Genomic DNA, 24,675 nt, shown 5'->3' on the forward strand with positions numbered 1-24,675 from the left:
AGCCTCAGCAACTTAGGCCCTTTGCAACTCAGCGAGACCCTGTTTCAAAATAAAGAGTTAAAAATGGGGCTAGGATGTAGCTCGGAAGTAGAATACTCCTGGGTTCTTTCCACAGTACCATTAAATAAAAGGGGGTAGGGGTGTAGCTCAGAGGCAGAAGCCTCTGGGTTCAAACTCCAACACAAAAAAACACACCTTAAGATATCTATATATTTCACAACATTTTTCTCTTGAGAACAGAAAATAGGCCTGGATCAAGATTACCTGATCTTAAATATGAATCTTTCCTTTGCCAACCTGTATTTCTTGCCATTTAGGCCTCATGGAGCCAGAACCCTTAAAAGTATGTCCTTATGTCCCGAACCACAGGATGCCAGCCAGCAGGTTACAGTACCACATAGCATCATGCAAAAAGGTAAGTTTTCCTGGTAAGAACGGTAAGTCACTAGAAGTTAAGCTCATAATAGAAGAAGTTAGTCAAGTGTGGTAGCATATGCCTATAGTCCCAGCTACTTGAGAGGCAGAAGCAGGAGAATTGAAAGTTCAAGGTAAGCCTGGGCAAATTGGCAAGATCCTGTCTCAAAGTAAAATTTAAAAAGGGCTGGAGGTGGAGCTCAGTGGTAGACCATTTTTCTAACATGTGTGAGAGACCCTAGGTTCAACCCCCAGCACTACAAAAAAAAAAAAAAAAAAAAAAAAAAACCTTGCAACCATATACAGGTAAAACCTGATGAGAATTTTTCCTTCTAGAAAAATCCAAAGATTGCTAAAAAGATGGCTAACTGCAAATACAATGCTTGCCATGTGGTCCCAATTGGAAGACTCAAGGAACATGAGGCTAACTGTACCAACAGAACGGCTATAGACGACGGTAAGTTTTTAATTTGAGGAGCAGGGAAATGACACCACGTTCTATTGCTTTGTGCACACCCATATACCCCCCAGTCACTTTTTTTTTTTTTTTTGGTGGTACTGGGGTTCCTGGAAGCCCTTCTACCTCTGGGCTACACTCCCAGACCTATTTTTACATTTTTATTTGGAAACAGGGTCTCCTAAGCCAGCGCGCGCGGTTGGCTTCGAACCTGCATGATCCTCCTGTCTCTGCCTCCCAAGCGCGGGGATTACAAGCGTGCGCCACCACGCCCGGCTCATTCTTTATTTTGAAACAGTCTCACTAAATTGTGGAGGGAGGGCCTCACTAAGTAGCTCGGGCTGTCCTGAACCTGCAATCCCTTTGTCTCGTTCTCTCAAGTACTGGGATTATAAGCATGTGCCATCACACCCAGCCACGTGGAAGCTTTAACAAGATGAGAGAAATAAAAGCCAATGGAAAGTCTCTATTTTTATAACTTCTGGTCTAATTTATTTCAGAGCCATTTATTCTTTCAAAGGTTCTTTCTCCAAGTGTGGAACCAAATGAAAAGCCTTCTAATGCTGCCAATCAGATTCCTGACCCTGACATGTGGAACATAGGTGAGCAAGGGTGAAGCAGGGAGCATAACCGTGAATGAAGGCTGGACCCTGAGCCCTTAGAGCTCGGTGGCAGCACACCCCGAGGAGCCGCCCTAACACCTTTTGTTTGCTAGAACAATCAAATTAGTAAATCTAAGAATTTCCCCTGGCTCTGGAGAAGCAGCCCAGTAGAGTCTACTAAAATCTCCATTCACTTCTAACCATTCTTTGTCTCAGCAATATCCAGTCACTTTCCTTTGCACAGAAAACATTGCTGGCATAAACTGAGAACTGTACTATAAAAGGTTGGGATTTATCTTATCAAGAGACATCTTGTTTCTAAGATGCAGCCTGCCGTAATGGAGACCTCACTGGATTTCAGTTAGATCTAGTTTCCTTCCCTCACTCTGAGGGAAGTTACTTCCCTACACAATTTCCTCACTTATAAAAGCCTACCTCACAATGAACCTTAATGCTCAGTAGGGCTAGAGGTGTAGCTAGCATGCACACGGCCCTAGTTCACTACCAGCACTGCCAAAGGGGAAAAAAATATGTTGGAGCAGTACAAGTTCCTATAACATAAAAACTCCTAATTGTGTTACTATCATGGCTTACCACAACAGAAGTTTTCTCATGTAAATCACAGTACAATTATTCAGTGAGTGACAGGGAATCAAGAACAACGGGCTCTTCTAACCCTGCGCTGTCACCTTCCACATTTGTCTTATACAAAGGAGAAAGTGCAACTGCCTTCTAACCACCTTGGCCCAGAAGACAATATTTTGATTCATACTCCATGGACAAATATAGTGGCATGATCATACCTCGGTGAGGGAGGTGGGCACGTCGTCCCTGGCAGAGTAGCTACTTCCCAGAAACAACCCTGGAAGGGGAACTCGAACCTCTGCTGCAACCATACAAAAACGTTCATACTTATTTCTCTCTCCTTTCCTTCTTTCTAGATAACGTGCATCATTTTCCTTCATTTGTTCTTAAGACTTTTGCTCCAAAAACTCTGGTTTGTGAAAGGTAAGAAATTATATTATTATTGTAAAAGGGCAGAATATCTTTAGGGTTGAATTGAATTCTTTTTTTTTTTTTTTCCTTTTTTTTTCTTTCCTTTTTTTTTTTTTTTTTGGTGGTACTGGGGTTCCTGGAAACCCTTCTATCTCCAGGCTACACTCCCAGACCTATTTTATATCTTTTTATTTGGAAACAGGGTCTCTTAAGCCAGCAAGGCTGGCTTCGAACCTACGCGATCCTCCTGTCTCTGCCTCCCAAGCGCAGGGATTACAATCATGCGCCACCACACCCGGCTAGGGTTGTATTCTTAAAGTAAGAGCTCACTTAAAGTGAGATAGACATGGCAGATGTTTAAGCTTCAACTACAAACTCAAAAGATGGTAAGCTCTGAGTATTTCCCCATTCCTTTTCACTGGCTCCACTTAGCACTGTAGTCCATAGGGCAGGGCAGATGTGGTCGAGCATGCTTGTAATCCTAGTACTTGGGAGGCTGAGATGGGAAGATCACAGGTTCACAGCCAGCCTCAGCTACTTGGTGAGATATCCTCAGCAAATTAGTGATGCCCTGTTTCAAAATAAAAAATAGGGCTGGAGGTGTAGCTCGGAGGTAGAATGCCCTTGGGTTCAATCCTCAGTACCGCAAAAAATAAATAAATAAACCTATATTCCATAAAAGACTCACATACATTTGATTCTATGTAAGATATTTAAAGAATAAAAGACCAATTCCTCAAGCTGTGAAAAGGAAAGAATAAACATATTATACATGAACCAGGTCAGGATCCCCAACCAAATAAGCATGAAGGGCACATCCGAGAGGTATAGGAGCAACTAATGGAGTTGTCAGTACATACAGAAGAAGAGGAGGCGTAAAGGAACTATACAAAAGTTGGCAAAATATCAAGTGATTCCTTCTGACAGTTGGCAGTATCAGTTATGTTAAAGTAACTTTAACCCTCATAGAACTGGTTATTCAAACTAATTCTCCAGTCCTGGTTCTAAACAACTTTCCTCCGATGGTCCTTTCTTACAGTGACTCAAGAGACCCAAAAGAGGATATGGAAAATAAGTATCCTAACAACAACTGTATGTCCTGGAGAAAAGGTAAAATAACTTTTTTTGTGTGTATATATGTGTGTGCATGCACACACATGCTACCTGGGATTGAACTAGGACATTCTACCCCCGAGTTAACCTCCAGTCCTATTATTTGTGTGTGTGTGTGGGGGGGGGGGGGTTACTGGGGATGGAACATGGAACCCAGGGACCTTCTACCTTCGAGCTACACCTCCAGACCCATTTTATATTTTATTTGGAAACAGGATCTCACTAAGCTGCTGAGAACCTCACTAAGCTGCTGAGGTTGGCTTCGAACCTGCAATTCTTAGCCTCCCAAGTACTGGGATTACAAGTGTGTGCCACCACGCCTGGCTCATTTTTTTAATTTTTTTTTTTTTTTCGGTACTAGAGATGGAACCAGGGGCATTCTAATTTGGAAACGAGTCTCACTAGATTGAGAGTCTCACTACTTGCTGAGGCTGTCCCTCCAGTGATCCTCCTGTCTTGGTCTCCCAAGTAGTGGGATTACAAGTGTGCACCATGCTCAGCTGTATTCTTTGTTTTAAAATAAGATCTCCTTAGGTTGATGAGTCTCACTACTACTTGCTAAATCTGTCCTCCCACCTGTGATCCTTCTGTCTGAGCTTCCCAAGTACTGAGATTACAGGCATATGCCACCATGCCCAGCTAAAAATAACTTCTTAACCCATATCATAATTGTAAGTAATAATGTTACATTAATATTGTCTTCTAACGCTGGGCGTGGTGGTGCACGCTTGTAATCCCTGCGCTTGGGAGGCGGAGACAGGAGGATTGCGCTGGTTCGAAGCCAGCCTCACTGACTTAAGAGAACCTATTTCCAAATAAAAATAGAAAAATAGGTCTGGGACTGTAGCCCAGAGGTAGAAGAGTTTCCAGGAACCTCAGTACCACAAAAGAGAGAGAGAAAGAGAGAGAGAGAGAGAGAGAGAGAGAGAGAGAGAGAGAGAGAGAGAGATATGGCGAATATTGTCTTCTAAACCTTCAAAGATTCTTAGACAAACTTCTTTTTTTTTCAGCCTCCCAAGTACTGGGATTACAAACATGCACACTACATCTGGCTCAAACTTTTCTTTTTTTTTTTTTTTTCTTTTTTTTTTGTGGTACTGGGGATGGAGCCCTTCTACCTCCAGGCTACACTCTCAGACCTATTTTTTTTTTTTATTTGGAAATAGGGTCTCTTAAGCCAGCAAGGCTGGCTTCAAACCTGTGCGATCCTCCTGTCTCCACCTCCCAAGCATGAGGATGATAAGTGTGCACCACCACACCTGGCTCAAACTTTTCTTTAAAAAAAAAAAAAAATTAGCTGAGCCTGGTGGAACAGGCCTAAAATTACAGGACTTAGGAGGCTGAAACAAGAGGATTGCAGGTTGGAGGCCAACCTCAGCAACTTAAGACCCTGTTTCAAAATAAAAGTAAAATACAGGGCTGGGGGTATAACTCAGAATGTCTCTGAGTTCAATCCCTAGCACCAAAAACAAACAAAACATATATGTATAAGTATATATGTATATGTGTACATATAAGTATGTATATATGTATATGTGTATATAAGTATATGTGTATATATAAGTATATGTGTATATATAAGTATATGTGTATATATAACTATATAGGTATATATAACTATATATGTGTATATAATTTCATATGTGTATATAATTATACATGTATATATGTGTATATAATCTATGTATATATGTATATAATATGCATATACGTGTATATAATATATATGTATATACATGTATATTATTATATACGTATATATGTGTATATAATTATATATGTATATATAACTTTTTTTGTAGTAGTACTGGGGATGGAACCCAGGGGCTTTCTACCTTCAGGATACACTCCAAGACCTATTCTCTATTTTATTTGGAAGCAGGGTCTCACTAAGTTGGTGAGAGCCTCACTCAGTAGCTGAGGCTGGCTTTGAACCTGTGCGATCCTCCTGTCTCAGCCTCCCAAGTGCTGGAATTACGACCGGCTCAAAACATTTTAAACTAAGTCCTTCTTCCCACAATAGAATACAAAGAAAATCCTGATGGCTTTAAAATCAGACTTTAGAAAAAAACTGTGTAGGCCTGGCGTGGTGGCGCACGTTTGTAATCCCTGCACTTGAGAGGCGGAGACTGGAGGATTGCACAGGTTCAAGGCCAGCCACGCTTGCGTTAAGAGACCCTGTTTCAGAAATATAAAATAGGTCTGGGAGTGTAGCCCGGAGGTAGAAGGGCTTCCAGGAACCCCAGTACCACCAAAAGAAAAAAGAAAAAGCTGTGTTTGAAATGTACTATTACACCTCAAGCTTATATCTTTCATAAACAGTCGGTATCAAAATGACATTATTTCATTCTTTCTCCAGACAGGTCAGTAAAACTGAAGAAGCTACGGATTAAAGAGCCAGCAGAGAAGGCTTTTTAAATTATTTTTAAATTTTAATGAAATCTTAACTGTCATGTTTTAAGTAACAACTCTTGTTACTGACATCTTAACCATTTTTAATTTAAATAAAGATTATTTTTCCTATGGTAAGATCTGTATGGTTTCATATTCTTGTTTTCATTCTCATTTATCAACCAAAAGACAAAGCTTTTTTCCTATTTTGTTTATTAGCAGGGGAAATACAGTCAGCCTATGGGTGATATTGCTGTTCCATAATTAGGCTCTTCCCAAAGTCCTTCCCTCCAAGCCATTTACTATATGGCCATTAGACCAGCCTTCTTCAATCTTCTATATGCATCTTCCATGCTTAAGGATGTCATACGTTTTATGGTGGGCTGAGTTTGGAATATGGCTCAAATTATCTTCCTAAGTCAATTTGTGTCAGTATTGGGAAACGTCTTTGATACCAGTTTCAAAATGTATTGACTTCAAATGCTTTGGGTTTTTTTTTTTGTTTTTTTTTTGTTTTTTTTTTTTTTTTGTGTGTGTGTGTGTGTGTTACTAGGGGTGGGACCCAGGGACTTTTCTACCTCCAGGCTATATACTCCCAGACCTATTTTATACTTTATTTGGAAACAGGGTTTCACTAAGTTCCTAAGAGCCTCACTAAGTAGCTGAGACTGGCTTCAAACCTGTGTGATCCTCCTGTCTCAGCCTCCCAAGTGCTGGGATTACAAGCATGTGCCACCATGCTCGGCTGGCATTAATTTTAAAATAGAGCTTGGGTATTGCGCAGGAACCCAGACAGGGGAGGAACCCTGCAGGGTTCCTGGCACCCAGGGTGATTAGCAAGATAAGAGAGGTAGCCCAGGGCCTTTGCATTTTAAAGACAAGTTTTACATAATAATAACCTCTAGCAGACAAGCTAAAATTTCCCAAGGATGTGGGAGGATGGCACAATCCTTCAAGAGATCCCTGACTTCTAATCAAGTAACACATTTTGGGGTCTTAAAGATTTGAACTTATACCTATAGGAAGACTTTTGATCAGATAGGATGTAAGATAGTGAATCCCCACATCAAAAGACTTGCCTTGGAGAAGGGGAGGATCTAGTCAGGTCAGGGAGATGATCGGTTAAGCAAAGATGCTAGATAAAATTCTTTATAAAAACGGTTCTATATCCAAAAACTTAAGTGACTTATTTTCATGTTGCTTCACTATGTCACTCTCTTTATGACGTAGTGCTTTAATTTTTTCCCTTCTTTCTGCCTTTGTAATAATAAAGTTTAAAGCAGAAGAGTTTGGGCTATTCTTTTTCTAGAATAGCTCAGAACAAGAACCCATGGCTACATCTCGCACCAGTACAGTATTGCTGTACCACCATAACAAATTTACTGCTTTTTTTTTTCTTGCTGTGCTATGTCTGGAACCAGGGCTTTATATATGCTAGGCAAGTACTCTACCACTGAGCTATTTCCCAGCCCTACTCCTGTGTGTGTGGCAGGGGTGGGGAGGTTATTGGGGATTGAACTTGAGGGCATTCTACCTCCAAGCTATACCCCCAGCCATTTTTATTTTTAGTTCTTAAAATAGGGTCTCCCTAAGTTACTGAAAGTCTTGCTACATTGCTGAGGCTGTCCTCAAACCTACGATTCTCCTATTTCAGCCTCAAGTACTGGGATTACAGGTATGTGTCTCTGTACCCAGCTCCCACTCCCCTCTTAATATGCCTTATTCTTGCCCACCCCCCCAACCCCATACTGGAGTTTGAACCCAGGGGCGCTCTACTACAGAGCTACATTCCCAAACTTTTTAATTACTCATTTTGAAACAAGATATTGCCGAGGTAATCCCAGGTACTTGGTAGGCTGAGACAAAAGGATTGCAGGTTTATGGCCAGCTTCAGCAAGTAATGAGACTTTCATCAACCTGTTAAGACCCTGTTTCCAATTAAGAAAACTAGGATAGGGGCATAGCTCAAAGGTAGAATACCTTTGGGTTCAACCCTCAGTACCACAAAAAAAAAAAATAAAAATTTCTTTTTGGTATCTAACTATGGGCTAAAAACAATGGAATATGCCTTAGGAAGATGGCCCAATATCATCAGATGTCTTTATTATATTTTATTTTTTGGTGGTACTGGGGGTGGAACCCAGAGGCTTTCTACCTCCGGGCCATACTCCCAGACCCATTTTATATTTTATTTGGAAACAGGGTCTCACTAAGTTGCTGAGAGCCTAAGTAGCTGAGGCTGGCTTCGAACCTGTGCGATCCTCCTGTCTCAGCCTCCAAGCGCAGGGATTACAAGCATGTGTCACCACACCCGGCTTTTATCATATTTTAGCTATATGGAATCTTCCCCTAAAAGGCCATGCAATTGAGTTGACCACATAATTTTTCTCCCAAACAGGATTTGTGTGTGTGTAGTACTGGAGATAAAACCTAAGGGCATTCTACCTCTGAACTACATCCACAGCCCTTTTTATTTTTGAAACAGTGCCTTGCTAAATTGCTGAGGCTAGTCTCAAACCTGTGATCCTCCTGTCTTGGACTCCCAAGTGGGTTATGGGTATGTGCCACCATGTCCAACTTAGGATACTTTTGAGCACAAAAGAACAGTATCAATATTCTGGGACAATCAGACAAGCCAGGCTGACCACACTAGTCTTAAGAGATAAAATATTAGACAGTTGTATCATTCAAAATACGGGTGCCAGATCTATGCAAATTTTTAGGAAGTTTCAATCTTTCAAAGAAGGAACAGGGAGACAAAGATACCACTTTTTGGCTTCTGTAACATTTGGTTAAAGGTTCAAAAAAACTAAACAAACTTATGGGGATAAAGTATTTACTGTTTCTTTAAAGTTTAAAAATAATTGCCTCTGGGAGACTGAGGCAGGAGGATCACAAATTCAAAGGCTCTCAGCAACCTAGTGAGACCCTGTTACCAAATAAAATTGGGCTGGGGCATAGCTTAGCGTTAGAATGCCACCAGGTTCAATCTCCAGTAAAAAAAAAAAAAAAAAAAAAAAAAAAAAACTCAAAGCTTTCCAAGATTCCCCAAAGTCCTAACTGCATACTGCCAAAACAGGTTCTTATGTCTCCACAGAACTTTTCATTCTGCTAGATTATCAAGTTATGAGATGCTTGGATAGGCATGATTTTTTTTTCAATTGAGGATTGAACCCAACAATGCTAGGCCACTGAGCTCCCCCATCCTTTTTTTTTTTTTCTTTTGAGATAGGTCTAAGTTTCCCAGGCTCACTTCTAACTTATTATTTTCCTGCTTCAAGCCACCCAATTAGCTGGGAGTATAGTTGTGTACCACTTAGCCCAGCTAAGATAAGCATGATCTTAACCATGTCCTAGTCCTGTGCCCACAATCAAGGTAGCTGAATGTGGATTATTGTGTACATATGTGTTGCTGGGGAATGGGCCCAGGGCCATTCTTACTTCGAGCTACATCCAGCCCAGTTTTTTATTTTTAATTTTGAGATGGTCTCACTAAGATGGGGAGGGCCTCGCTAAGTAGCCGAGGCTGGCCACGAACCCGAATCCTCCTGTTTCAACCTCCCAAGTACTAGGATTACAAGCATGTGCCACCATGCCCGGTTTAGAGAATCTATTTTTATAGACACGATGAGGTAAGGTAAAAAGAGACTTGGTACTCTGGGCTAAATATTTCTGTCAGAATAAATCAACCTTTCAAACGTCTTGGTAACTAGTTTCCCTTCTCCAAAAAGTCATAATAAGGCAACTTATGATCATGAAATAAGTGTTTCTGGATATAAAGTTTCTTCTCTAAGATCAGGCTTTAAGGGTCTTACTCTTCCATTCACAGTGGGAACTGTGGGGGAACATTACTAAGCCCATTACTCATGTCCTAGATACACAGCAAAACATATCCCATCAGTTTCATATCTTTTGTGGTTGACCCATACTATGTGGGCCTTTTTGTGCAGGCTTTCTAAGCAGCTGTGGTATAAAATAGGGAAAGAAAAACTCACTTCAGTCTCTTAATCCATATACTTTTACAAAATAGGTGATATCTTAGATACTATAGCACCTGACAAAATATACCTGTGTATAGGTATAGTCCCTCTTCCACTTTCAGGTCACCTTTATTGTGACTATTAGTTTCAACTTATGAAAGAAAACATACAATATTTGTCTTTCCATGCCTGGCTTATTTTGTTAAGCATGCCTTCCATTTCCATCCATTTTCCTTCCAATGGCAAATTTTCATTCTTTGTGGCTAAATAATACTCCATTGTGTACATACAACGTAATTTCCTTATCCATTCATCTATTGATGGGCACCTAGGCTGATTCCGTATCTTGGCTATTGTGAATGATAATGTTGCAACAAACCTGGGCATACTGGCATCTCTTTTGTATGCTGACCTAATTTCCTCAGTATATATGCCCAGGAGTGGTATAACTGGATCATATGGTAGTTCTATTTTTAATTTCCGAGGAACCTCCAGACTGTCTTCAAAAGTTAAATTTTATTATGCCTTCCAAAATACTGAAGTCTTCTGAAGAATTTCAAGAACTACTGTGAATTCCTTCAACCCTAAAAGCTGAAAAAATTATCTTCTAACACAGGTTTTTCAGTCACCACCTTACAGGTCCTTTCCATCAATCCACAGATTTTATTTTAACTAATATTCATTGTAAAAAAAAAATATAATCTATAATCTAGGGATAAATGCTAACATGTGCACAAATAGAACCAGCAGGAATCATTTCATTTGGGGTATTAATTGCCACAGCTCCTAGAATACCCCTTGTGTGAATTACTTGGTATCATTTTTTTTTTCTTTTCAAATATAATCAACCTGGCTGGAAAACCAGTCTGAGTGAAAGCTCAGCAGGGAACTCAGATAAAGCAGAAAGCTTCTAGGTTGAAAAGGAATGAACAAAACATTTAAAAGTAGAGAGAATAGACATGCAGTGCATTTTTATGTCAAAATCACCACTGAAAGACAGGTTTGGCTTTTGTTTGTCAATTCGTAGGCTTGTTCACTGGTGCTAAATGGGACAGCTTTCTCGGCTGAGGATCTTGTCACCTTGACAAGGCGTTGCTGAATCCACTGAAGCCTGACTTTGGATTCTGGTTTGGTCCCACTCCCCATCTCCTCGTGCCCTTAGCTCGCTCTTCTCAGAAATTTCAATCTGCAAGGATCTGGATAAAAAGAACTTATGGGTAACAGTGACAAAAGTGTACCCAATTACTGCGCTTTAAAGCCTGGAAAACCAAATTTTGGCTAAAATCACAATAGCCCCCACTAATTCTACATGACTGATGTGATAAATTCAGAGACTTCAGGGGTGTGTGTGTGTGTGTGTGTGTGTGTGTGTGTGTTACTAGGGATTGAACCTGGGGCATTGAACTTCTGAGCTATACCCCCAGCCCCATTTTAATTTTGAAACAGGGTCCCCCTAGGTTGATGATGAGGGTCTCACTACTACTTCCTGAGGCTGTCCTTAAACCCATGATCCTCCTGTCTCAGCCTCCCAAGTACTGGTATTACAAGCGTGCATCACCATGCCCAGCTGGATTTCATTATTTTAAATTAGCCTGGAATAGTGGCACATACCAGCAACCCCAGCTACTCAGGAGGCTGAGGCAGGAGGGTCACAAGTTTTAGGTCAGCCTGAAAAACTTAGTAAAAACCTGCCTCAAAATAAAAAAAATGTAAAAAGGGCTAGAGATGTAGCTCATTAATAAAGTGCCCCTGAGTTCAATTCTCAATGCCACGAAAAAGGAAATTATTTTAAACTATTTCCTAACAATCTGAAAACGATGTGCCAAAACAGCAGCTCTCTAAAATGCTTTGTGCTAAGCTTGCAATGAAGCTTTCATTCCTAACAATTATCTTTGAAGAAGCACACTAACAGTTCACTCCTCCTTCATATGACTCATCCAGGTCTCCCAGGTGACAGAAGAGCTGTTGTAAATTCAAAACAGTGCCTAGGTCAGTGGTTCTCATCCCTGGCTGCACATTAGAATCATCTGGGCAGGTTTTTAAAAATAGCTCTGCCTGGCTATTTCTGATGAATTGGTCTGGGATGGGAACTTGGCATGGTATCACTTAAAGAGTTCTCCAGATGATTCTAATGTGCAGATATGATTAAGAACTGCTGGCCAACAAGAACAGCTTGCACCTGTCTTCCTTCCATCAAAACACACACACACACACACACACACACACACACACATTTTTTTGCGAGTCTGGGGATGAAACCCAGGGGCATTTGACCTCAGAGCTATACCCCCTGCCCTATTTTTTATTCATTTATTTTGAAACTGGTTCTCACTGAGTTGCAAAGAGCCTAAGTAGCTGAGGCTGTCCGCGAACCTCGATCCTCTGGTCTCAACCTCCCGAATGTTGGGATTACAAGCGTGTGCCACCACATCCAGCTAACACCTATTTCTTTTTAGGGTCTTAATCTGAACTATAAAGCACTCTTTAGCTTACAGACTGCTAATTAGAATGGAGGGGAAATCTGATAGTTTATGTTTACAAACCGGGCCTGGTGGCACAGGCTGGTAATCCCAGTATTTGGGAGGCTGAGACTTATTGACTGAGGTTTGAGGTCAGCCTCAGCAACTTAATGAGGCCCTTTGCAACTACAGAGTCCCTGTTTAAAATAAAAATTTTAAATATGCGTGTGTGTGTGTATAATAGAGCTGAAGGTGTAGCTCAGAGGTAGAATGTCCCCGGGTTCAATTCCCAGTACCATTAAAAAGAACCATAAGAACCATGTTTACAAATTATTCATGTAAAATAAAATGTACCAGCACAAACTGGTGGCACATATCTATAGTCCCAGTACTTGGGAGGCTGAGACAGGAGGATTTCAGGTTCAATGCCAGTCTCAACATCCTAGCAAGACTCTATTTCAAAATAAAATAGGGATGGTGGTGTAGCTCAGAGGTAGAATGTCTCTGGGTTCAAGCTCCACTACCAGTATGTATGTATGTATGTATGTATGTATGTATGTGTGTGTTATATATACATTTAAATAGGCCAGGTGTGATGGTACACACCTATAATTCCAGTAATTGGAAGGCTAAGACAGAATAGGAGGTTTGAGGACATTTTCAGCCTCTCAACAAACTAGCAAGACCCTGTTTCAAAATAAAATAAAAAGGGCTGGGAATATAACTTGGAAGTAGAATGCTCTTAGGTTCAATCCCCAGTACCAAAATAAAAAATAAAATGCCCCACTCCCAAGATCCTTTTCACTAAAACTATAATTCAGTTTTTACTATCATGATAGGTCCTCTCAAGTTATATTTAGACTCTAACCCAGTGAAATGTGCCAGAAACCCCAATAATCACCCAGACTGCCACTTATGTCAGAGAGTACAAATTTTTTTTGTCATATTACATCTTGGTTCTTTTTTTTTTTTTTTTTTTTTTTTTTTTTGGTGGTACTGGGGGTGGAACCCAGGGGCTTTCTACCTCTGGGCTATACTACCAGACCTATTTTATACTTTATTTGAAAACAGGGTTTCACTAAGTTGATGAGAGCCTCACTCAGTAGCTGAGGCTGGCTTCGAACATGTGTGATCCTCCTGTCTCAGCCTCCCAAGTGCTGGGATTACAAGTGTACGCCATCACGCCCGGCTCTACATCTTGGTTCTTAAAATAAAAAATTAAATTAAAAAAAAAAGCATCACAAGCCGGGCGTGGTGGCACACGCTTGTGACACTTGTAATCCCTGCATTCGGGAGGCTGAGAAGGATCGCGGTTTGCGGACAGCCTCAGCTACTTAGTGAAGCCCTCCATAACTTAGTGAGCCCCTGTTTCAAAATTAATAAAAAATAGGGCAGGGGGTGTAGCTTGGAGGTCGAATGCCCCTGAGTTCCATCCCCAGATCTGCAAAAAATAAAAAAATTTTTTTTTAAAATTATCACTACGTCCGCCTTCAGGGGCCACACCTTCCTTTTTTCTGTTTAGCCTTCAAAGGTCCCGGGACCCTTTTATCCAATGTCTTCAAGGTCATTTCAGGCCCCACTGATTTCTTATAGGAATTTACAATCTCTCCCACTTGGTATATGCTGTACTGCCATGTAACTTTTCATCCACTTTTGAATTTGTTTTTTGGGGCACTTTGGGGACAATAACTGCTGCTTTTACTTTTCCTGTCAGTTAAGAAAGGTTCGCCGTAGGTTTAGTTTCCAAGCCAGCTGTTCTGACCCACTTGCCCTCTCCAACCTGAAACTCCCTTTAATCCCACGAGCACATCCGTCACCCGACCAACGGTTCTCAGACCCTATTATTATTGCCTTTTGAATCTTAAGGTTCTACGACACGCGCTCAACAGGAAATTCTTGCACTAATGTCTTTGGCGACTCTTCATCCTTCCTAATTCTCTCCCCTCCACATTAGGTCACTCGTGTAGACCAGGGGCACCGCGAGGCCTGCCCTCAGCGCGCACACCGAGCCCCTCCCCAAGATGGCGCCCGCGGGAGCGCAGGGGGCGCCGAGGCGGAGAGGCGGGGCGAAGACCCCGCGGCCGTCACCGGAAGTGGCCCCGCCCGCGGCGGACCGGAAGTGGGCGTTGCCGGGCGTGCGTGGGCGGCAGGCGGCAGGCGGCCGGCGGCGGCGGCGGAGCGCTCTCGACGAGGGACGAACGCGTGCTCTCGGCGGAGGTGAGGAAGGCGGCCCTTCCCGGGCTGGCCCCCGCCAGTCCCGTCGCCTCGAGTGTCCCTCGCGGCCTTCGGCCCTGGAACTCCGAGGCCGTGTGGGGCTGTCGGCCGCTCCCCCGTCGGCCGCTCGACGGCCGCCCTAGCACCTTTCCTACCGCCTTTTACGTTAACTTCTCACCCGGCCTTCCCGTATTTCGTCCCACTGATTTTCTCGGTTTGGGGTTGTTTTTTAATTATTTTTGAAAGAAGGGAAATGATTGACCGAGGTCTCAAAGGCCGTCGAGAGTTTAAACAGGAGCTTCCTGCTTTTTCCAGCTCCTAGACTTAACTGCCTTCGTGGTTTGCCCAGTTTGCCGCGGTCGGGTACTAAGGAGAAGAATCACCTGTTAACACTTTAAGGCGGGAGAATCACCTGTTAACACTAAAGGGACCCAGCTGAGTGATGATGCTGTGATGCGCTCAATCCACCGCAACTCGTCTTCCCCCCAGGAGAGACTAGGTTTCCCTCCAAGTCACTAATTATGGCCCTCATCACTCCTTTATATGCTTTGAACTCAAGAAACGGTAGTTGGTTCTTCCTACCAAACCTTTTCTTTACGAAAGTTCAAAGTGACTTTATGAGTAAAGCATCCAAAAAAGGGAAAATGTCTTAATCCAAACATAAAAAATACTTTCTAAGACCATTTCACTCATGGCTGTCGTTAACAAATGGGCCCTGCCTCGAATTAGTAGAGTTCCAGCAGACCACTTGTATTTCTTAACATGGGTTCTAATGCTGCTTATGTCATAGAATGAGGGGTAGGGGTGTGGAATTATATGAGAAGCCAAAGGAGAGCTTGCCTAGAGACAACAGCTGTAAATATAATTAATATTCAGAAGCTTCCTATGGGGGTGGTTTTATATAAAATTTGGGTTTTTTTCCATATACTGTTTATTTCATCACCATAGTAGACGAGGATCCAAACTACAAACTCTTTTCTGTTAATTTCTTACATGTCTGCTAGATTTGTTCTTTATGATTGTGTTGCCCTTAATATAGATAGTTCTTAAGTCCTAACACTCATAAGTTTTCCTTAGTGAATAGAGGGAATCATTTTTAACTAGAGAGGCTTAAATCAACAATTCTTGCCATTTTTGCATAGGAGTTGGGGGTGGGAGTGTTGAAGTGAAATGTCAATAAAAAAGGGAGATATCAGCCAGGTGTTGTAGCAACCGCTTGTAATCCCAGTACTTGGGAGGCTGAGACAGGAGAATCACAGGTTCGTGGCCAGCCTTAGCTACTTAGGCTCTCCACAATTTAGTGAGACCCTGTTTCAAACTAAAGAATAAAAAATAGGGCTGGGGAGAATAAAAAATAGGGCTGGGGGTATAGCTCAGAGGTAGAATGCCCCTGGGTTCAATCCCCAGTACCACAAAAAAAAAAAAAAGAGAGAGAAAATGTTTGGGAAGGAGGGCAGGTTGAACCTGGGTAGCTTAAATTCCAGAAGTGACTCCACTTCTTAGATTTGCCTTTTGGTACATTTCATTTCTGATTCTCTAACTCTTGTTCCCTCCCCCCTCCAGCACTTAAATTCAGACTCTTCGTTTTCAGCATGGAAGACACTTACAGTATGTATTGCCTGTAGCTATTAGAAAATAAACTAAATCATTTACATGCACTTTTATGTCTCACTAGACTTAATGTATTGCAAAAAGGTCAAATTTTCACTGCTGTGGAGAAAAAAATTATATGGTATTGATACAGAAAAAATGCCCAAATTTGAAATAAGACACTTAAAACTTAAGTAATTAAGGAAATATGAAAAGTAATAGACTTTTGAAAAGGCAGCAGTTAAGAAAGTTGTGTTGCTAGGCATGATGGCGCACAACTGTAATCCTAGTACACGGGAAGCTGAAACAGGAGAATATCAAGTTGGAGGCCAGTACATATTAATTGAGCAAGCCCTGTTTCAAAGTTAAAAATAATACTGCTGGGAGTGTAGCTCAGAGGTAAAACTAATTGGTAGGTCCAATCCCAGTACCAAAAAAAAAAGCCTGTGTTACATCCATATATAGCAACAATGAAATATTCCTTATGTGTACTGTCATAGAAGGATCTCCAAGAAATAGTAAATAAAAAGAAAAAAGTTTCAAAATAGAAAGTACAGGAAATATTGTCACATGATATAACATGGATAAACCTTGTGAGCATTAGGCTAAGTGGCATATGCCAGTTAAAGAAAGATGTTTGTTTGTTTGTTTGTTTGTTTGTTTGTTTTGGTGGTACTGGGGATGGAACCCAATGGCCTTATACCTCCAGGCTACACTCCCAGACCTATTTTATATTTTATTTGGAAACAGGGTTTCTTAAGCCAGCAGAGGCTGGCTTCGAACCTGCGTGATCCTCCTGTCTCAGCCTCCCAAGTGCGGGGATTATAAACGTGCGCCACCATGCCCAGCTAAAGAAAGATGTATTTAGAATAGTCAGACTGGCCAAGCATGCTGACACACACTTGTAATTACACTACTTGGGAGGCTGAGGTAGGAGGATCGTAGGTTCAAGGCTAGCCTCAGCAACTCAGGCCCTCTGGAACTGCGAACCTGTTTCAAAATAAAATAGGGATGGGAGTGTGGCTCAGAGATTGAATGCCCCTGGGTTCCAGCCCTACTACCACACACACACCCCCAAAAATTAGACTCATTAAAAAATATAGAGAGCTGGGCATGGTGGCGCATGCTTGTAATCCCTGCACTTGGGAGGCGGAGACAGGAGGATCGCGCAGGTTTGAAGCCAGCCTCACTGGCTTAAGAGAGCCTGCTTCCAAATAAAAATATAAAAATAGGTCTGGGCATTTAGCCTGGAGGTAAAAGGGTGTCCAGGAACCCCAGTGCCACCAAAAAAAAAAAAAAAAAAAAAAAGAATGGTGGTTGCCAGGGGCTGGAGACAGGGAAGTAGGAAGTTGATAGTTAATGGATATAGAGTTTCAGTTTTGCCTGAAAACAAACTTTTAGAGGTTGGTTTTACAGCATTATGAATAAACTTAACACATCTGAACTGTACACTTAATTAAGGACTGGGTATGTAGCTCAGTGTTAGAGCTCTTGCCTAGCATGTATGAGGCCCTAGGTTCAATTCCCAGTACCACAAAAACAAAGAATAAAAATAGGGCTGAGGGTGTATCTTGGAGGTAGAATGCCCCTGGATTCCATCCCTGCAAAAAAAAAAAAAAAAGAAAGAAATACAAAGCAATACCCTGTTCCCAAATAAGAAAATCAAGCTGGGGGTATAGCTTAAAGGTAGAATACCTCTGGGTTTGGTTCCCAGTTTCACAGTTTTTTTGTTTTTTGTTTTAATCTAGAAAACCAGATTAGGGCTGACCTAAATTGCTGGAGACCAAGAAATAAAGCATTATGGTAGGATGTTCCCATTATCAATTCTGACATATGCCAGAATATGGGCAGTATAATGTGTATGAATCATAAGGTATGTCCAGTCTGTCAGCTGCTGACATGACCTAACATTTGCTAGTAATGGAATGGATTAAATGAAGGGAAACTAATAAGAATTTCATCTGTAAATGCTCTGAGTGTCCTGAAGCTTCAGAAATAGGAAAAGTGCGCTAGTCAGGAAGAGCCTGGTTGGCATAACAAGCTCGCCTGTCCTCTCTAAGACTTACCCTTCCTCTGCGTTCTGCCCTTCAAGTCACCTTTCTGGCTCATTTGCATCACGATCATGGATAGCAATTTGTTCCATGTTTACCACTCTTCCAGTGAAACTGTCTGTTATAGTTACCCACTAGCTTCTGATTTTTGTTGCCATCTCCTGGTTTATAAGCTTCTTATCAAATGTGATTTCTCTTTTATCATTACCTTCTAGGGTAGGGAGACCATTTTATTAAGTTCCTTCTTTGTTCTCAGAATGTGTTTATTTACTTTCCCTTCCTTAGCCTCACTTGTTAAGATTTGAGGCTTAACCTGGGTACCTTGTATAGCCTATAGGCAGTTTTAAGTAGCATAAAAAGGTTAGAAGCTTTCTTTCAGATAGAAGTTCCAAGCCTGGCACATGCTTGTAATCCCAGTACTTAGGAGGCTGAGACAGGATCACAGGTTCGGGGCCAGCCTCAGCAACTTAGTGAGACCCTGTTTTAAAATAAAGAATAAAAAAATAGGGCTGGTGTGTAGCTTGGAGGTAGAATGCCCCGGGATTCCATCCCCAGTACCGCAAAAAGGGTTGGTGGGTAGGGTGAATCCCCAGATAGCAGTTCTATATATCTGTTTTTTCCACATTATCCTATTTTTTTAAGCTGACCAATTTGGTAGTTCCCAGATTATTCTGTTTTTGTTTTCTCTCATCTATGTTCCAAATAAAAAGTAAAATCACCTACCTAATAAAAAGTAATGGTATTATTTGAGGGAGAGAGTAACCAACATCAGGAACTAGCTATAGAAATTTAAATTTAAAACTGGGTTCAAGCCAGGTGCACGCATGTAATCCCATTACTTGGAAGGCTGAGACAGGAGAATCAGATTCTTGGCTAGCCTTGGCTACTTAGGCCCACCACAACTTAATGAGACCCTGTTTTAAGCCGGGTGTGATGGTACACGCTTGTAATCCCAGCATTTGGGAGGCTGAAACAGGAGGATGGGGTTTGCGGACATCCTCAACTACTACTTAGTGAGGCCCTTTACAACTCAGTGAGGCTGTTTTAAAATAAAGAATAAAAAATAGGACGGGGAGTGTAACTCGGAGGTAGAATGCCCCTGGGTTCCATCCCCAGTACTGCAAAAAAAAAACAACAACAAAAAAAAAAGAGCAACTCTGTTTCAAAATAAAGAATAAATTTAAAAGTTGGGCTGGGGGTATAGCTCCAAGGTAGAACACCCCTGGGTTCTACCTCCCCCAGTTCTGCAAAAAAAAAAAAAATTACTGGGTTCAGTGGGGGCATACCTGTAGTACCAGCTACTCAGGAGGCTGAGGCAGGACGATCCCAAATTCAGCAATTTGGGGGAGACCCTGTCTCAAAATAATTTTTTACTTATTAATTTTGTACTGGAGGCTGAATCCAGGGTCATTCTAACTCTGAGTTCCACCCTCAGCCCTATTTTATTTATTTTTTATTTTTGGTAGTAGTACTGGAGGTAGACCCAGAGGCTTTCACTCCAGGCTATATTCCCAGACCTATTTTATATTTTATTTGGAAACAGGGTCTCACTAAGTTCCTGAGAGCCTCATTAAGTAGCTGAGACTGGTTTGAACCTGTGTGATCCTCCTGTCTTAGCCTCCCAAGTGCAGGGATTACAAGCCTGCACCACCACACCCGACTATTTTTTTTATTTTGAGCAAGGTCTTACTACATTGCTGAGGCAAGCCTCAAACCTGTGACCTTCCTATCTTAGCCTCCCAAGTATTAGGATCACATGCATGCACCATTGCATCTGACAATTTTCTTTTCAGCACTTGAGATGAAACACAGGGGCATTCTACCTCCAAGCTACACTCCCATTCCTACTTTTTATTCTTTATTTTGAAACAGAGTCTCACTAAGTTGCAGAGGGCCTCACTAAGTAGCTGAGGGTGACCTTGAACCTGCAGTCCTCCTACTTTGGCCTCCCAAGTATTGGAATTACAAGCCTGCGCAGCCATGCCTGACCAAAAAAAAAAGTTTTTTTTTTAAGGGGAGATATGAAGAAGGAAACAGACCAAATAATGTTATGTGCCTATATGAATATATCCCTATGGATCTCACTGTCCTATGAAGTTACAATGCACCAATAAAAATTAAAAAGAGGAGGAGAGATAAGAATGTAGCTCAGTGGTAGAGGCCTTGCCTAGCATGCACAAGTAAATTAAGCAGACAGATGAAAAAGAAATCGATTTCCTAACATTTCTCAAGCTTCCATAGACCATGTAATTAATGTAAACTTCTCATGCCGTGGAATACTAGTAATAAACAAGGATGCTGTTGGATTAACTACCCTCAACTTGCCCTAGGCCAGGTGCATTATAGGGGTGGGGGCAGGGTTTGCAAGTGTATTAGACCCTACTAGTAATCCATTTTAACTTTAGCTCACTGGTTGAGAAGTTCTGGTTGGACTGCCTAAAGAACAGAATCCTTAATGCTTTAGAAAAGGACAAGAGGATTGGGGATGTAGCTAAGTGGTAGAGTGCTTGCCCTAGCTTGTGTAAGACCTTGGGTTCAATCCCGTTAAAAAAAAGGAAAAGAGCCGAGCGTGGTGGCACACACTTATAATCCCACCATTTGGGAGGCTGACACAGGAGAATCACGGTTTGTGGACAGCCTTATCTACTTAGGCCCTTTGCAACTCAGTGAGACCCTGTTTCAAAATAAAGAATTAAAAAATAGGGCTAGGGTTGTAGCTCAGAGATAAGAATGCCCCTGGGTTCCATCCTCAGAACCGGAAAGGGGGGGAAAAAAAAGGAAAAGAGGATGTCATTTGATTTAACTTCTTTTTATAGTAAGAATAACCAACAATAAAAACAATATTCAGTCAAATGTGAACTGAGAAGCCTGGTGTAATGGCCTAGACCTATAATCATAGGCATAGGATTGATTGGGAAGCTGAGACAGGATTGCAGATTCGAGGCCAGTCTCAGCAAGTTAGTGAGACCCTGTTTCAAAATAAAAAATAGAGCCAGGTGCACGCTTGTAATCCCAGAATTTGGGATGCTGAGACAGGAGGATCGTGGTTCATGGACAGCCTCAGCTACTTAGGCCCTTTACAACTCAGTGAGACCCTGTTTCAAAATAAAGAATAAAAAATAGGGCTGAAGGTGTATCTCAGAGGTAGAATGCCCCTGGGTTCCATCCCCAGTACTGGGGGAGAAAAAATAGAAGAGCACAGAGGTAGAATGTCCCTGAATTCAATCCCCAACTCCAAAATAAAGTCAAGTGACACCTTACCCCATAATTGCTGGTTCTGTTGAGCTTAAGATTCAGTAAACATAATTTTCTCAGTTATATTTTAATTTTTAATTGTTTAGTCACCCTTTTTGGTTTGAACCATGGAGCATTTCACCTCTGAGCTACACCCTCAACCTCATCTAGTTATTTAGTGTGTGTGTGTGTTACTAGGGACTGAACTCAGAAGCATTTTACCTTCAAGCTATGCCCTGGCCTGATTTTATTTCTTATTTAGAAACAGGGTCTTGGCTGGGCGTGGTGGCGCACGCTTGTAATCCCCGTGCTTGGGAGGCAGAGACAGGAGGATTGCGCAGAAAGAAACAGGGTCTCACTAGATTGATGAGAGTCTCACTACTTGGTAAAACTGTTTTAGAACTGCAATCCTCCTGTTTCAGCCTCCCAAGTACTGAGATTACAGGTGTGCGCCACCATGCCTTGCTCAACCCTTTTTACTATATTTTTTATTTTGAAGCAAGACCTTGCTAAGTTTCTCTGAGGGCCTCGCTAAATTGCTGAGGCTAGCCTCAAATCTCAGTCCTCCTGTTTCAGCCTCTCAAGTAGTGAGATTACAGGCATGTGCCACCACAACTGGCTTAGTCACCCTTTACTAATCTTAAGTTTATTTAGACTATTTTATTATTACATAGTCTGTTGAAAAGTCCAGTATTCTTGGAATGCTGTGATTTTACAAACGCCTGTATACTTTGTGCTAACTGTATTTTTCTCTCTTTCAGTCGACTCCCTGGACCCTGAAAAGTTATTACAGTGTCCCTATGATAAAAACCACCAGATCAGGGCCTGCAGGTTTCCTTATCATCTTATCAAGTGCAGAAAGGTACTATATTATTTTCATAATTTTCCCGTTTACTGGCTTGAGTTATGTCATTTTATTTATTTATTTATTTATTTATTTATTTATTTATTTATTTTTGGTACTGCAACTGGAACCCAGGGGTATTCTGACTCTTATCTACACCCCTGGCCCTATTTTATTATTTTTAGTACTGAGGATGAAACCCAGGGGAATTCTACTTCTAAGCTACATCCCCAGCCCTATTTTTTATTCTTTATTTTTAAACAGGGTCTCACTGAGTTATAAAGGGTCTCAATAAGTAGCTACGGCTGGCTGCAAACCTGTGATCCTTCTGTCTCAGCCTCCCAAATGCTGGGATTACAAGCATGCACCACCATGCCCAGCTTATTTTATTTTATTTTGAAACAAGGTCTCACTAAGTTGCTGAAGCTGACCATGAACCTATGCGTACTGGGATTATAAGCCTGCACCGCCACACTTGGCTCTCTGAAGTTTTATTTATTTATTTATTTATTTATTTATTTATTTATTTATTTTTTGGTGGTACTGGGGTTCCTGGAAGCCCTTCTACCTCCGGGCTACACTCCCAGACCTATTTTATATTTTTGAAACAGGGTCTCTTACGCCAGCACGGCTGGCTTCGAACCTGTGCGATCCTCCTATCTCCACCTCCGAAGCGCGGGATTACAAGCGTGCGCCACCACTCCCGGCTCTTGAGTTATTTTAAAGCCAGACTTAACCAGGCATGGTGGCACAAGCTTATAATCCCAGTACGTGGGAATCTGAGACAGGAGGATAGAAGGTTCGAGGCCAGCCTAGCAACTATATTGAGGCCTTGTATTGTAGCTCAGAGATAGAATACACCTGGGTTCAATCCCCAGCACCAAAAACAAAACAATTTTAAAAAACAGACATTTTAAACAGTAAGTAGTTTTAGCATAAATCTTTTTAATTGAATGACAGAATTGTTTTAGGAATCTTATCACTGCATTAAATATCAACATTTATAGAAAGAAGTTGGCTTATTCCTTAGCGTGCATGAGTCTCTTCTCTTTTTGGTTTTCTTTCCCTAACTAGTGACAAAGCATCCTTTTTTATTTTTTGGTACTGAGGATTGAACCCAGAGGCATTCTACCTTCGAGCTACACCCCCAGCCCAGTGTTATTTTTATTTTTTGAAATGGACTTACATTGGGCGTGTTGGTGCATGCTTATAATCCTAGTACTTGAAAGCTGAGACAGTAGGATCACAAGTTTTCGAGGACAGCCTTTGCAGCATAGCAAGATTCTCATCAACCAGTTGAAAACCCTGCTTCCGGATAAGAAATAAATTGTTCTGGGGGTATAGCTTAAAGGTAGAATGCCTCTGGATTCAATCCCCAGTACCACACATAGAAAAAAAAAAAAAAAGAAATGGTGGCCGGGCATGGTAGTTCACGCTTGTAATCCCCGCGCTTGGGAGGCAGAGACAGAAGGATCGCGCAGGTTCGAAGCCAGCCATGCTGGCTTAAGAGACCCTGTTTTCAAATAAAAAAATATGAAATAGGTCTGGGAGTGTAGCCCAGAGGTAGAAGGGTTTCCAGGAACCTCAGTACCACCAAAAAAAGAAGAAGAAAGAAATGGTCTCACTAGGTTGATGAGAGTTACTACTTTCTGAGGCTGTTCTCAACCTGTGATCCTCCTTGTCTCAGCCTTCCAAGTACTGGAATTACAAGTGTGTGCCACTATGCCCAGATTTTTTTTTTAAACAGTGTCTCCCTAAATTGCTGAAGGCCTCACTGAATTTCTGAAGCTGGTCACAAATCTGCAATCCTCCTGTCTCAGCTCCCCAAGTACTGGGGTTACACATATGCACCACCATACCTGGATTACAATTTTTTTTTTTTTTTTTTGGTGCAGTACTGGGGGTTGGATCCAGGGCATTCTACCTCTGAGCTGCACACCCAGCCCTATTTTTTATTCTTTATTTTGAAACAGGGTTTTACTAAATTGTGGAAGACCTCTAAATAGCTGAGGCTGGCCGCAATCCGTGATCCTCCTTTCTCAGCCTCCCAAGTACTAGGATTACAAGCATGCTCCACTTCTCCCCACTCTTAAAACAACTTTAAAAAAAAAAAAAAAGCCAAGCCTGGTGGGTGGCACATTCTTGTAATCCTAGTAGTTGGGAGGCTGAGACAGGATCTCAGGTTTGAGGCCCACCTCCGCAACTTAGTGAGATCCTATTTCCAAATAAAAAATAAAATCCGGCTGGGGGTATAGCTCAGAGGTAGAATGCCCCTAGGTTCAATTCCCAGAACAAAAACAAAACAAAAAATTAGGGTTTGCTCTCTGATT

The 24,675-nt window shown here is 41.6% G+C and overlaps 2 protein-coding genes across 2 annotated transcripts in view; both read left to right on the forward strand.

Moving 5' to 3' along the window:
• Window positions 1–322: 322 nt before the first annotated feature.
• LOC308269507 (gametocyte-specific factor 1-like) lies at window positions 323–14,379 on the forward strand (the record flags this gene model as incomplete). The annotated part of the gene is made up of 5 exons (XM_080704871.1): window positions 323–415; window positions 751–871; window positions 1,372–1,473; window positions 2,415–2,481; window positions 14,367–14,379. 5 exons carry the CDS (start codon window positions 323–325, stop codon window positions 14,377–14,379), a joined length of 396 nt encoding a protein of 131 aa, XP_080560997.1.
• Window positions 14,380–16,218: 1,839 nt separating this feature from the next.
• GTSF1 (gametocyte specific factor 1) overlaps window positions 16,219–24,675 on the forward strand; it is a gene marked incomplete at both ends in the record, with an annotated part of 53,245 nt that continues 44,788 nt past the window's right edge. Inside the window, 2 exons of the mRNA XM_080704873.1 lie at window positions 16,219–16,234; window positions 22,263–22,363. Coding sequence (XP_080560999.1) covers window positions 16,219–16,234; window positions 22,263–22,363 — 117 coding nt within the window. The remainder of the gene's footprint in view (window positions 16,235–22,262; window positions 22,364–24,675) is intronic.

This window comes from Muscardinus avellanarius (genome assembly GCF_963383645.1).
Source record: "Muscardinus avellanarius genome assembly, chromosome: 11".
In the NCBI taxonomy this organism is placed as follows: Eukaryota; Metazoa; Chordata; class Mammalia; order Rodentia; family Gliridae; genus Muscardinus; species Muscardinus avellanarius.